Source organism: Madurella fahalii, assembly GCF_045866475.1.
Source record: "Madurella fahalii IFM 68171 DNA, scaffold_1, whole genome shotgun sequence".
NCBI lineage: Eukaryota > Fungi > Ascomycota > Sordariomycetes > Sordariales > Madurella > Madurella fahalii.
Genome location: NW_027263971.1, coordinates 5,001,561 through 5,015,400, shown reverse-complemented (window position 1 = coordinate 5,015,400; position 13,840 = coordinate 5,001,561). Strand labels below are relative to the sequence as shown.

General features: G+C 55.9%; 4 protein-coding genes across 4 annotated transcripts; 2 read left to right on the top strand and 2 right to left on the bottom strand.

Annotated features, from left to right (window-relative positions):
* Nucleotides 1–1,006: 1,006 nt before the first annotated feature.
* MFIFM68171_01544 (Serine/threonine-protein kinase MPS1) lies at nt 1,007–3,754 on the top strand (the record flags this gene model as incomplete). The annotated part of the gene is made up of 1 exon (XM_071056966.1): nt 1,007–3,754. One exon carries the CDS (start codon nt 1,007–1,009, stop codon nt 3,752–3,754), a length of 2,748 nt encoding a protein of 915 aa, XP_070913067.1.
* Nucleotides 3,755–5,400: 1,646 nt separating this feature from the next.
* Nucleotides 5,401–6,099, bottom strand: MFIFM68171_01543 (mitochondrial 54S ribosomal protein bL21m; the record flags this gene model as incomplete). The annotated part of the gene is made up of 1 exon (XM_071056965.1): nt 5,401–6,099. One exon carries the CDS (start codon nt 6,097–6,099, stop codon nt 5,401–5,403), a length of 699 nt encoding a protein of 232 aa, XP_070913066.1.
* A 3,475-nt stretch (nt 6,100–9,574) lies between these two features.
* On the bottom strand, nt 9,575–10,472 carry MFIFM68171_01542 (Disulfide oxidoreductase-like protein; the record flags this gene model as incomplete). The annotated part of the gene is made up of 2 exons (XM_071056964.1): nt 9,575–9,897; nt 9,959–10,472. The coding sequence occupies 2 exons, from the start codon at nt 10,470–10,472 to the stop codon at nt 9,575–9,577; spliced, it is 837 nt and encodes a 278-aa protein (XP_070913065.1).
* A 2,603-nt stretch (nt 10,473–13,075) lies between these two features.
* On the top strand, nt 13,076–13,821 carry MFIFM68171_01541 (uncharacterized protein; the record flags this gene model as incomplete). The annotated part of the gene is made up of 2 exons (XM_071056963.1): nt 13,076–13,273; nt 13,354–13,821. The coding sequence occupies 2 exons, from the start codon at nt 13,076–13,078 to the stop codon at nt 13,819–13,821; spliced, it is 666 nt and encodes a 221-aa protein (XP_070913064.1).
* Nucleotides 13,822–13,840: the final 19 nt, after the last annotated feature.

Sequence of the window (13,840 nt, the reverse complement as noted above, 5' to 3'; positions counted from 1 at the left end):
TGGCGCTTGCTGCTTGGATAAAGTGCCGGTGTACAACATCTTCGTCTGGTATTGAGTGCCCCATGTTATCCATCGTAATCGCACAACATGGATGAATGCATTAAAACTCTTGTCAATACTACCGGGAGTTAGAAACCTTACCAGTTTATCATCGGAAGCAATTGAAAGCAATTTACTGTTGGGCCTTACACTAAGGTTCTTCAACCCGCTCAGGAGTGTGTACTCTTATGACTAATGGTACGGGTAACATACTCGCTGGCCTGTGCTTTCTGACGATCTTCCTTCCATCTTCCCGACAAACCGCTTCTGCGACGGTAATCATGGCCAGCACGCAACGATGCCGCCGGCATGCCTGTAACAATGAGCGAACTAGGAGTGGGGCAGAATTGGAAGACGAATGCTAGAGGAAGCTCTATCCCGAGTAGACTATCTATCCTTACCATCGAGGATGACCCTATGGCCCAGCCATTTTGTCTGTATCAGCAGTGAAGACACCTCGATGCAGCACCCTTAAACCTGTATCAAAGGTCTTCCACCAAAGATCTCGCAAAGGAGTTGCCTTTCCTTGCAGCCGGAGGTCTGGACTCCCAGCTGGTGGGGTGATGGCCTGTGCAGACGGCCTGCAAGGGCGGGACGCCAAGCAAACCCGTACCCCCACAGCCCCACATTTCCATGTCGATCCCCAGCCACCTCGAACGATTGCGCAAAGTCCCCATCACATGCAAGTGGCAATTCGCGAGCTTGGCGATTGAGCTTCTCTGGTTGGCCAGGCAACGAGCGGCATTTGGTGCACGTACCACCGCGTCGCGCGCAGCGCAGTACTTGGTGTTCGTCGGAGCTTCCAACCTCTCTGCTCTCTTCTACCACTCTTTCCAATCGCTCGATCCATCACAATCAGCATTCTGCTTCGTTCTGCATTGCTGCTTCCAACATTTCACACATTCTGAGCTAGGAAAGAAAGAGCTTCTTCATTTGAACTTCCACAATTCTACACAATTTCGACACAATGCACTCGAGCGACTCCTCTGACGAGGAGATCCTCCTGCCACGCCAAATCAGCGCGTTCACCAAGGCGCTGCTTGAGCGGTCCCACCATCCCACCAGGATTCCATCTCCGCCAAGCAACCAGCCAGATGTGCCAGCTGTCCCAGCTGCCAGCATCTCTCACCACAAGAGACGGTACTCGCGGGCCGGTAATCAAGAGTTGCCGCCGTCCCGCATTCCGTCTCCGGTTAACACGCCGGCCCCGCCCGTGAGGACCGTGAAGATCGCCATCGGATCGTCCGGTCAAAAGCCATCGTCATCAGCTGCTGCTACTCGCACCTCATCAAACCGATCTACAAGTCATGGCAATCAGGAGCTGCCCGACCACCCATTCAGTGTCAGTCGCCCAACCGTGGCCAGTTTATCACGCACACGGTCCAATCGGCTCGCCACAGGTCATGGCAATCAGGAGTTGCCCGACCACCCATCTAGCGCCAGTCGCCCAACCGCAGCGGCCACTCTATCACGCAGACGGTCAAATCGACTCGCCACAGGTCAAGGCAATCAGGAGCTGCCTGACCACCCATCCAGTGCCAGTCACCCAACCGCAGCGGCCACTCTATCACGCACACGGTCCAATCGACTCGCCACAGGTCAAGGCAATCAGGAACTGCCCGACCACCCATCCAGTGCCAGTCGCCCAACCGCGGCGAGTTTATCGCGCACACGGTCCAATCGACTCACCACAGGTCAAGACAATCAGGAATTGCCTGACCACCCATCCAGTGCTGCAGCCGCTACATCACACACTAGGCCCAGTCGATTGACAGGTCACGGCAACCAGGAGCTGCCTGACCAACCATCCAGTGCCAGTCGCCCATCCGCTGCAGCCGCTACATCACACACCAGGCCCAGTCGATTGACAGGTAACGGCAACCAGGAGTTGCCTGACCAACCATCCAGCGGCAGTCGGCCGTCGGCCGCAGCACCTTCATCACGCACCCGGTCGAACCGATTCGCGGGTCTTCGCAACCAGGAGTTGCCGGACCATCCTATCAGTGGCAACGGCCCATCCGTGGCGGTCGCGCAAGGCTCAATGCGGCTCAAGAGAGCGGCCAAGACGCCTGGAAGCTTTCTCAGCGGCCCGGCCCGCCGAGGACTGAGACGTCAAAGCGAGGAAGACGCAGCCGCCCAGGGCGAGGGCAGCCCAATCAGCATCAAGGAGCAAGTCAGAGCATATCAGCAAGATCATGAAGACAAAGAGAACAAGAAACCACCAACCGAGCACAAGACACTCGCGCTTTCAACCCGGGGACGTCAGGCAGAGGAGCTTACCTCTGTGGAGATCGACATCAGCAAGGCAATTGCCAGAGCCCGCGCAGGATTCGACGCTGCCCAGAAAGCGGCTCCGTCTTCTCCTCCCAAAGACCCAATTCAGGTCGCCGCACCACCTCAACGCAGAATCTCAATTCAACACACCGCCGCACCCTCCCCTCCCAAAGCGGCAGTTCAGGTCATCGCACCAGTTGAGCATGTCGCCCCACCCACTCCTCCCAAAGCGTCAATCCAGGACATGGCGCTTCCTCCCCCCCCCAAAATGACGGTTGTGGACACCGCCACAACCCCCGCCGGCGCGTCAGCTGCCGGACAGCCAAACAAGAAGAAACAGATCCTGCTGCGGGTCAATGGCAGAGCATACGCTAAGATCGACTGCATTGGACGCGGCGGTTCTGGCAGAGTGTACCGGGTCTCGGCCGAAAGCGGCAAGATGCTGGCCTTGAAACGTGTGCCTCTGGAGCTCCTCGACGAGAGGGCGATCCAGTGCTTCAAGGGAGAGATTGAGCTCCTGAAACGGCTGCATGGAGTCGACCGAGTCATCCAACTCATCGACCACGAGTTGAACCTCGATAAGAAGATGCTCAGCATGGTGATGGAGATTGGCGAACTGGACTTCCACACTTTCCTCTCGGGCCGCCGGGGCGAGCGCATGGACCCCGTGTTCATCCGTCACTGGTGGAAGGAGATGGTCGAGTGCGTGCGGGCGGTGCATGCCAAGAACATCGTGCACAGCGACCTGAAGCCGGCCAACTTTGTCATCGTGCAAGGCCGTCTCAAGATCATCGATTTCGGCATCGCGAATGCCATCCAGACCGATATGACGGTCAATGTGCACCGCGACGTCCAGATCGGCACACCCAACTACATGGCTCCTGAGGCACTGATGGACGCATGCGTCTACGACATCTTGTCGGCGAACCATGGCCACTGCGATTCCGCTGCCATTTCGCGCGCCCAGGAACACATCAAGAGCGGAAGGAGGCTGATGAAGGTCGGCAAGGCCAGCGACGTGTGGAGCTTGGGTTGCATCCTGTACCAGATGGTTTACGGCGTGCCGCCCTTTTTTAAGTTTAAGAACCAGCTCGACCGCGTACAGGCCATCATCAACTGGGCACATGAGATCGACTTCCCGGACAAGACCCACGACGGCGTCCGCGTCCCTCCCAGCCTCATCCGCACCATGATTCGCTGCCTCAACCGCGAGCAAAAGGACCGCCCGACATGCGATGAGCTGCTTGCCGAGACGGATCCCTTCCTCTATCCGCAGGAGTTCCCCTCGGGCGAGGAGTTTGTCCCTCTCACCCAGGACTACCTTGGGCGGCTTCTTCTTCGTGTCATTCAGAAGTGTCGGTCGCAAATGCCGAGTGACGACGAGGTGATGCAAGTGTGGGCCAAGGGCTACTATGAAGGATTGAAGAGGGCGATGAAGTGAGAAGGAAATGAAGTGAAAAGGAATGGAAGTGAGAAAGCATTGAAGTGAGAAGGAAATGGATTGAGAAGGGAAATGAAGTGAGAGAGAAAGCATGTTTATTGGGAGTTTCAAGGGATCGTGGCTTGCTTGTTTACATTGAGGACGTTCAGGGGTTTGTTTGGTTGAGGACATTCAGGGTATTGTTTGGTCGACGCATTCAGGGTATTGTTTGGTCGAGGACGCTCAGGGTATTGTTGCCGAAGACGTTCAGGGTATTTTTTGTTTGCGTCGGGGACATTCAGGGGCGCATTGCTAGGAACATAGATTTATACCCCGGTCAGAATTGGAAATTTTCTTGTCTTGTCATCTTCTCTACCCGCTTCAGCTCGTGACTGTTTCCTATCCCTCCAAGTGCTCCTCTCCTCGCAGTGTTGAGGGTCTTGGTAGTGTGCCTCGCAAGTTCAGCTTGCCAGTGCGGTGGGTAGAGGCTTGGAGGGTGTCGTCGAACAAGGGAAGGCCCCTGTTTCCGAAGGCCTCGCGGAGGGGCCCTGGGGCACACTCATCCCATACCAACTAGGCGCATTTGTGAATGAGATGGCCTGCAAATGCTGGAAGATGCGGAGGAGACACGGTGATTTTTGGCCCAGAAAGGCCCCAGGGGGTGCCATATTGGGCCAAGACGACAAGTTCCCACGACCGTCCAAGTCGCCGAAACATCCCTTCCCGTGGAATTCCGTCGAGTTCTTAATCACCGGACAACCTTGTGTGGCAACTTTGTAGGATATCAAGAACGAGGTCATCAACGTTTAAGAAATAGGCTCTTGCGAATGACCCAAGAGGCCTCTCGGTCAGGCAGTTAAATACGGTTGGACATAAATCCAGCACGCACGGTTCGAATACGAAATTAGAAATGAAGAGTGACTTGATAATTCTCTGACAATTGTTCATCTTGAGCACTCGAGGGAACAACCCATAGCAGAATCTGCCAATTGCAGGTATCGGAAACGGAACTCAGCTGTGTTTGGTTGCTACTTGGCAGCTCTACAGACAGGCACCGGGTGCCAGATGATACCCAAGAGAAAGTTTAAAATAAGATTAAAAAAACAGAGAAACGAGGGAGAATTCGCTGTTGAAGGCTGTCCAGAGAAACCGGTTCGTTGCATTCCCCGCAAGCACCTGTTAAGGAATAGTCTATAGATATCGCTTGTGCTGTTCACGGTTCCTGCACGATCCCAAGGGACGGATATGATACATATACATGACAAATTCTCACTGCTGATCTTACAAGGTGTGTGCGCGTTTTGGCCCTACAAACGCATAGCCGCCATGTTGGGGGATGGTAAACCGGGATGCAATACGCAACCCATGGAGGGAGGGCCACCCAGGCCGCTGCCGTTTGGCGAGGAGAGAGAAGACCCATATCCCAGCCAGCCATCCTCTTCCTAGCAGCAAACAACCGAGTCGTGTCTTTCCCCCCTTACCCTCCCGTTGTAGCAACCCCGCTGTCTCATCCACCTTGTCCCATCCCTTATACTTCTCCCTCCGCCTCCTCCTCCTCCTCCTCCTCTTCTTCTTCTTCTTCTTCTTCCCCATTTTCCAGCGAAGATCGCCTCCCAGATGCAGAGAGTGGGGAAGAGAGCAGCCCCTTCTGCCTCGCTCCCCCCGCCTCAGCTCTCCAGCTCGGCCACATCGCTACAGACCTTGAGCTCGCTGATGCGGAGCATGGTGTAGCGGTGCTTGCTCCGGACGTGCTTGGTGCGGCGGCAGCGGCGCTTCTTCTTGATCTTGACGCGCATGGGCTCCGACTCGGTGCCCGTGACGACGGCGCGGCAGGCGAAGAGGCGCTCGTCGACGTAGGGCGCGCCCCGCAGCGTGAAGTCGCGGCTGCCCAGCGCGCTCGCCCGCGTCAGCCGCAGCACGTCCCCCGGCGCCACCCCGGGCATCTTGAACGGCAGCCGCACCGAGTCCCCCTCCGTCACCAGGTACGCCCGCCCGTGGATGTGCACCGTGATGTAGTGCCCCGGCTGCGCGGCCAGCAGCGGCAGCAGCGCCCGGACCGACTCGCTTATTGGCCCGCGAGGCGCGGATGATGCGGATGCTGAGGATGGTGACGAGGATGACGAGGATGACGGTTGGGTTGGGGGAGGCGGTGGTTGTGTAGCTTGCGATGACGGGAAGGTCTGCTGCGGCGGTTGGGCATGTTGGATCACGCTCGGTTCGGGGTGGGCAGGCTCAATGATCTGGGCCGTCTGGTGTAGGAATCGGGCTGTCGCTACAGCCGGTGTGGCCGTCGTCGTCCTGATGGGTAGGAAACGCGTGACGGGAGTGCGCAGCTCCAAGACGGAGCGCAGCAGTGCCCTGCTCATGGCTGGCTGGATTGGCTGGCGACCAATTGGGCTCGGGGCGAGTGAGGGTTTTGAGTAAGCTGTTGTGGTTCTTACGGTATTCGGTGTCGGCTCCGCGATGGGCTGGGCGGGCGTCGGGACGATTGACGGAGCTGCGTAGAAAATTCGGTGGACTGGGACGAGCAGCTGAGATCGGCCGGCAAAATTAATACGGGCCCGTTGTCCGCACCGCAGGGGCTCTCACCGAGGTGAGCAAGTAAGGTGAGCGGCTCATTGACACGAAGGCCTGGTTATGACAAAAAAAGAAAAATTGTCAGCAGGGTATCAAGTCTAGCCTAACCATTCTAGTCCAGTTCCTCCCTTCTGTACAGTAGACTCGGGTACCTTGAACAGAGCCAGGTAAATTGCTTGTGCCAGTTGCTTCAAGATACCGTTATTGCAATCCGGGCTCCATTGTCTACGGTCCCATTTACGATCACAATGCATAGAGGTCAAGTTTGTCAGTAGAAATTAAGATTATCAGATTACATCTTCTTCAAGACTTGCAATACGACATTCTCTCCTATAGCGCCGTAAAAAGCCTCACTAATCCTCTCAACAAAGGAGGCCACAAAGAACATTACTCCACAACTTACTTAGGCCCTGGTTCTTGATAGACCCCTCTCAACCCGTGCCGCGTCCTTACACACGAAGTTGAAGCTGTCAGTGGAAGGCGACCTCCGGAACATATTGAGAAAGGCACACCTCCTCCTCCTCTTCTTCTTCTTGGGCGGAGCGGTTGGCTTCACCGGCTCCGAGTGGTGTCTTCCGGTGAATGCTACGGGCACCCGAGGGCGGGTATCGACCCGCAGCTGGGGTCTACTAGGCTGTTGCCGCGCCGGTGCTGACGGAGGACTTACCTGGGGGGCGCGCCATGTCTGCGCCGGGGCCCGGCTAGCGAACATGGGATTGGCCTGGTAGCCTTCGGCCACGTTGGGCTCGCGCCTTACCGCTGTCCTATTTTGTACCATCGCAGTTCTGGGTGGACTCACCTGGGCTGGCCGGTTCGCCTGACGGTTAGAAAACAACGGGGCCGGCATGTACTCGGGCTTCATAGAACCATATTGTTGCCGGACAGCTCCACCTGGTTGTGGCCGAGCTGCCGGAGGAGTTCGGGTCACGTTTGGACGCCGCTGCGGCGGTGTGTCCTTTGGTGGGACTGGAGGTCGATATTCGGATCTCGGAGGAACGGAGTCCTTTGGTGGAACCGGAAGTCGATATTCGGTCTTTGGAGGAATGGGGCCCTTTGGTGGAACCGGAGGTCGATATTCGGTCTGTGGAGGAACGGGCGGCCGCTGTGGATGCCGGCCCCTTGTCCCCTGGGACACTTGTGTCCTCAATTGTGGGTTTATGGCATCTGCTTGGCAGGGGCCGGGACGACGCGGTGACTGGAGTGGCCGTCGTGGATCCGGAGGCTCGGGGGGTACGATACCGCTGATTACCGCCCGAGAGGGTTGGGGTAAGGTTGGCCCACTTACCACAACTGGCCTCCTGGAGACGTTTCGTATTACAGGTGGCTCCCAGGTTTGGGGATATCGTCGAACCTGGGCTTGGGCCGCTCGGACGCACGACTGGGGTTCGGCTATGGTGTATGCCTCGCGAGAAAAGAGTTGCGGTGCTTCGTGGCGATCGTGCGAGCCGCCTGGCGCATTCGGGTTCGCTATCGGGTTCATACTCGGTTGCTTCGGTGTTCCCTGTGTGTAGCCACCTTGGAGGCCAGCGTTAGCTTGTCTATCAGGAGGACGGGTGTTTGGGGGGTCCGGGTAACGGGACGCAGCGGGATGCAGCGGCCGGTCCGCGAGCTGGGGAGGCGGACGCTCAGTCGTCGCTCCGTTTACCCTTGGAGCAGCTCGAGCTAATGGTTGATCATGCACCCTCATATCCCGTGGTAGCACCCCATGGGCTGCTAACCGCTCGGCTGCTTTCGGGGTTTGGAGCGTTGGCTGCTGAACTGGTCGCTGTTCCAGCGTTCTGCGGAAATCCGTAGTACCACGCGCCGTCTCCCAGAGCGGTTGGATATGTAACTTACCTTGCTTGTACTTTCTAGCTTCCTTTCGATGGCGTAATGCTTTCTCTTCTTTCCTCTTCTTCCCCTCATACTCCTGGTTAGCTGCCGCTGCTCTCTCCTCTATGTCTCTCCTTCGAACTAGTTCTTTGTCTCGCTCCATCTTCTCCTTCACATACTCTCTCGACTCTTGACGGCCTGCATGAGCTCTCTGCCAATTCTCTCTTTCAATCCGCTTCAGTTCTTTTCCCGTCTTCAATGCCACGGGGCAATGTCGAGAACAGAAGCCCTCGTGATCAACTTTGTAGTATTTGATGCTCCCACAGTCGTGGTAGTTGAAGCAGAATGCTTTGCGTAAGGATTTCTTCGCCTCTTCTTCTTTTGTATAGTACGTTGTGCACTTGATCACCACGCCACTCTTGATCTCGTGGCCACACCTATATTGGGCAATTTCCATAAGACACATCTCGTCTGTTTTAGGTGATCGTTCGTGTTTGGTGTCTGATTGTAGCTCAGTTTGTAGCGTCGCAAAGGCTTCTTCAGCAAATCAGTTGGATTCTCGATTAATCCGCGTTCTGTTTTTCTGCTGCATCGCTCGCTCTGCTGGCAAGGAATTCCAAATTGGTGAGATAATCAACAACAGACAATGGGGGTTGTTAGTCTTATATACTGGAGGTCGTCCCCTTTGTTCGAATTCCCTTGTTCCCTGGCGGGGAGAACAATGCCGTCGTCTAAACACAAGGTTACTATCTCTGGCCGTCTTTGTGACAGCAATACTCACAGCGATGAACAAGCCCCTTGTTCAAGCTACTCATTCAGTTCGGGATGTAACCCTACACCAGCATCTTTCGGATATTGACATTCAAGATTAGAAAATCATGCTGGTGGCTAAGAGGACATGGCGCGTGGCTGATGTTGTGTCGATTGATACTTATTACTCTGCGTCGGGCTGATTTTCTAATCCTACACTATTGAGTCAAGGCCTTGTCCTCCTATCGACTCCAAACCCTAGACGAAGTTGGTCAAACTGTAGTATGCGTCGTCTACCCCTGTCCTGAGGTCGCCAGTTTCATTCTAGTGAATAGCGTCTTGTGTGGTTTGAGCTTCCGGTGGAATTCTTGTTAGCGGCTGCGGCTGCGGCTGCGGCAGCGGCAGAAGTTTCAGCAACGCTTTGGTGTATACGCCGAGTCGGATGGAGCGAGGAGGGATCTGTCCCACCTCTGCCCCTAGAGGTCACCAATTCTTGTGTGTGATGTGAGGTGTCGACCAGCGGTGAAGAGGAGATGGATCGATGGTGCTTGTAGGAGGCCCCGAAGCTGATGGCGCGAGACATTCCGGCTGTCGTCAGTGTTTTCCCCCTTGGCGCCTATTGTGGCACCGCTGAACCGGTTGGGCCCATAATGGTGTATCACTGACAAGTAGATGAGAGTTCGACGTGACGGTGCGTGACGTCTACCCAATCTTCGGGACGCTCCCGACGAAGCGCTCGGCTACCTCGATCCGTGTTCCACCGAGGGATGTGATCTTGGCGGCTAGGGCCTTCTCGTTGTCTAGAGCGGTGATCTCGTCGCCACCACCAATGCTGTTCCCATAAACCATGACGTTGGGGACCGTCTTCCTGCCCGTCATCTCTGCCAGCTTGGCTTGTATTTTTGGACCCAGCGGGTGCTGGTCCAACTCGACCACATGAGGCGTGGGTTCGATGATATACTTCTCCAACAGGATTCCCTTTGCTCGCTTCGAGTACGGACAGTATGACTTGGAAAAGATGATGACTGGTTGAGGGGGCGAGTTAGCAGCTAATACCATGCTGGACGCGGGTTGGGGTATGCTAACCTGGAGACTTCTTCAAGATAGTAGCCAGTTCCGTCTCGACCTCGTGCTCATCATCCGCCTCCAGCACCTTCTTCTTCGCGCTCCCATCGGACGTGCCTTTTTCTTGACCGCTGGCCGAGCTCCCGACGCCAATTATGTCCTCGGGGTTGTCTGGCTTGTTGGGGGCCTTTGCGTTTGCACTGTCCTTGGCTTGCTGCTGGGCTTGGCGAAGCCGCTCAGCCATCTCCTTGGCGACAATGACATCGTCCTCGTCGATGTCCCCGTCCGCGTCAACGTCATGATCGTGTCCGTGGCCAGCCATAATCTTCTGGCCCGCCTCTGCGCCGCCACCGCCGCCGCCAGCTCCAGCCCCGTGCCCTTTATTCATGGCATTCACCGTCTTGTGGTAAAAGTCTTGCAAGGATTGCGTGTCTGCCTCGCGCGCATGGCGGGCCTGCGAGGTGAAGAAGAGCAAGGTGACGACACCAGCCAGGACAAGATACACGAGCACGCGGAGACGCCTTGGGGACGGCATGGCGGGCAGTTCCAGTCGGACTAGAGCGCGTAGTCTGTGCTTTATGTATGCTCCCACAATCAATGGCGTCGCATACTCTAGCACGTCTCACTCGAAAGTACTAATCCACGCAGATGAGAATTTGGAGTCCCCGAGGGCAGCGATGGACGGAGATGCGTTATCGGCGGTATCCGATGTGGCGTCCGGAGATCAATCAGGGATCAAAGCAGCCGCATTGATGCCGATATTTCCACGATCTTGTCGTTCGCATGGGGAAGGTCAGATTGTGGGCAAATGACGCTTCGCGAGCCGCTACGGGAATTACATTACAAAGTCATGTTTTACCGTCCTGAGTGCCAATTCTGGCTAGCCCCGACCCGCTCTTTTCATCACCCCCACTGCGCCATCCTCCACAGGTACCCAGAGCTCGGGCCACCGAGTACCTCTCGGCACTGGGGGTCGACAAGGTGCCAGTTCTGAAGGGAAGTAAATCATCCGGGCCAATCTCTAAAGCGGTACTTGCCGGAAGGGTGGATTAAAGAAAAGCCCTCGAAGACTCTCACGACGGTGATCGCGCTCAGATGCAGCCAACGGGGCGCCGGGCTGATAGCTGTGATTGCTGCCAGGGAGCTTGGCCGGACGACAACTTGGCTATGATCACGCTTGCGTATACCGCTCTTCCACGTCGATATCCTCCCGCAAGTCGAAGCGAATCCGGACGCGTACGCCGACCTACTACGGCCGTAGGCGAGAAACCCCGAGAAAGCGGTGACCACGACGCTGAACTGACAGGCTCTCTCGGCACAGTTGCAAAGCTGGAGGGAGTTCCGTGTCTGGCAGCTGCGCGGCAGGCGGCGGGGCCCGGCTTCGACGAATACCTCGACGGGCACTGGCGCGACTTGATGTACGGAGGCACCACCGAGCACATGGCCGAGGAACCGGATTTCGAGCAGCGGAGAGACGCTGATGCTGCGCGCCGCCCCGAAATAGCTCGGAGTACCCACGGCCAGGTAGAGTGTACATCCCTGGGGCCGTGGTCCAATGATGAGAAATGGGGAACGACGAATCTCGTCTCGCAAGGGAGCACTCGCATCCTATCAGTAGCGCTGCACTTTCGCCCGTTTATGGCCGGCCCTTCACCAACGCCGAGTCCCACAGCCACTGTAGGAACCGGTCCATTTTCCCACCACCATTATAGGAGCCTCGTCCTCCCCATCCTTTCTCTCTTTCAACAGTCATCATTAAATCCCCCAATTTCGTTCAGCATCTATTGCTACTGCGCATTTTTCCCCTCGCGACCCAAACCTCGCAACCTGAGAAACGGTTTGTCACGCCTAAATATCGCCGCTTCAAACAGCATCTTAAAGACCTAGTTTGCAAACTCTGAAGATCTGGTTTGGGATAATGGCAGCTATCTTTGGTATGGCTAAACAAAGCGTCAAACTCGGCGTTTGGACCGATGTAACACCCAGGATCTGAGGCACGGAGATGCCAGGCGCCGGTGCGGAGGCGCCGGCACGGAGGTGCCGATGCGGGGCGGCCGATGCGGGGATGCCGACCCCACGCTTGTGTTCAGAGCGTACATGAAAGGCAGGCTTCAGTTGATCGATTTCCAGCCCCCTACTCGACTAGTGCAAGCCGTCTTGCCAGCGTTACAACCGATCACTCTACAGGGCGTAAAGCAGACACTCCTCCAGGCGAGATGACTAAAGCCAATCTGGAAGACCAGTATTTGATCAGCAAATAGGATACATCCGTGATCCAAGCCCTCGTAATCGTCTAGCTCAGCTTAATCGTACCGTACACACTCCGTCTCAGCTTACGCCTTTTAAAGGACACAAGTCTCAGCCGCGGAGGTCGTTACCACCACAACCTCGCCCTCGCCGTAATTGGCCTCGTTATCCTCGCACCGTATATCGCTCGAGCAGCGGCCATACTCCTCTCGACCTTGGTTACAACAAACAGAGCCGCTATTTGGGCCTCTGGCCATTACGGTCTCTATCGTTTCGAAAGCGATGGAGTAGGGGAAGAGGCCGCTACCCGTGCCGATGTATACGACCGTGCCAAAGAGACGAGAGCCGGAGAATATGCCAAATACTGCTACAACCCAACTACTTTAATACTACTGCGATGTGATTTTTTCTATAAGACCAAGATCTAGTTCAGTACCACGTACCAGGTCCACTATCCCTTTTCCAAGAGAGATATCTGTGTCCAGGGGTCGCCTGCGGTGGCATTCGACACGGGCCTCGTCGACGCCAATTCGATCGGGACTAATAACCTGCATGGCTATAAGCTTCGCCGGTCGGCAACATGTACACCCTTGGATACGGAGCATCTATATATACATAATGAAACCGCCAACGGGACTGCGGCTTTCACCTCCTACTACGGCGAGGAGGGCAGTAGGGGATACACCTTCCGTAGCACCGGTGATCCCTTCAACTGGCTAGTTCCCAACTATGACATCAGGTCAGCAGTTATCCACCAGCGTCTCGGACTCTCTTCTGCACTAGGCACTGACACCGCTACCAGCGTACAATCCACCTCTTAGTACGTCAACATCAGCAACTAGACGCCAATCCCGGCACTCAACCGCCCCCCCTAATACGATACTTACCATCATGTTCATCTCCCCTCTGCACATCCTCTACCTCAAACCCAGCGCCGATCCCATCTTCGTGGCCGACAAAGCATTCTACTACGAAGGCGACCCCATCCCAATCTACTACTCTATTGCCAAACGCCTTGGAACGGCCTTAGTCGCACAGGACGTAATATCGCAGTACACATCGGTGCCACTGAGCGATGGCGACTTGGAAGTTAGGGAGGTTGCCACCCATCGGTCTCTCCCAATGTCAATACAATGGCGTACGAGAATGTCAATATCATCTGAACTAAGAGGGGCATTGGGACGCGACGTTGGGATACGCTACCTGGAATGTCCTGGAAGCACGAGCGGCCTCTAGAGGAGGTGCTTGACGATGATTCCGCCCCTACCCAAGTGAACTCTCCCGAGGACGACAGTCGTGGCGCGGATAGAGTCATATCCATATTTGAGTGCCTAGGATGTAGCGACTCTAGCCAGTACATCAATATTTACCCTAACATGCCGAACCCCCTTCCGGACGTCGAGAGCAATATCGTCTCGGCTTTGGTGTCCGGCACCACTGCTTGTTACCAGATGATTGCCGTCTGCACTTGCTGTGCCCAGGAAGAGCCGATCGACAACTTCATCATGGCATGCATCACCAGTACCAACCAGGGGGTACCAGTCTGCGGCAACTGTATCTACCAAGGCGTAGCCAGCACCTGCGAGCTCACCGGCAGCTACTATGGCGCCGTCTTCTCGGAACCCAGTGTGTACTGACCGGGGGAAAGTCAAAATG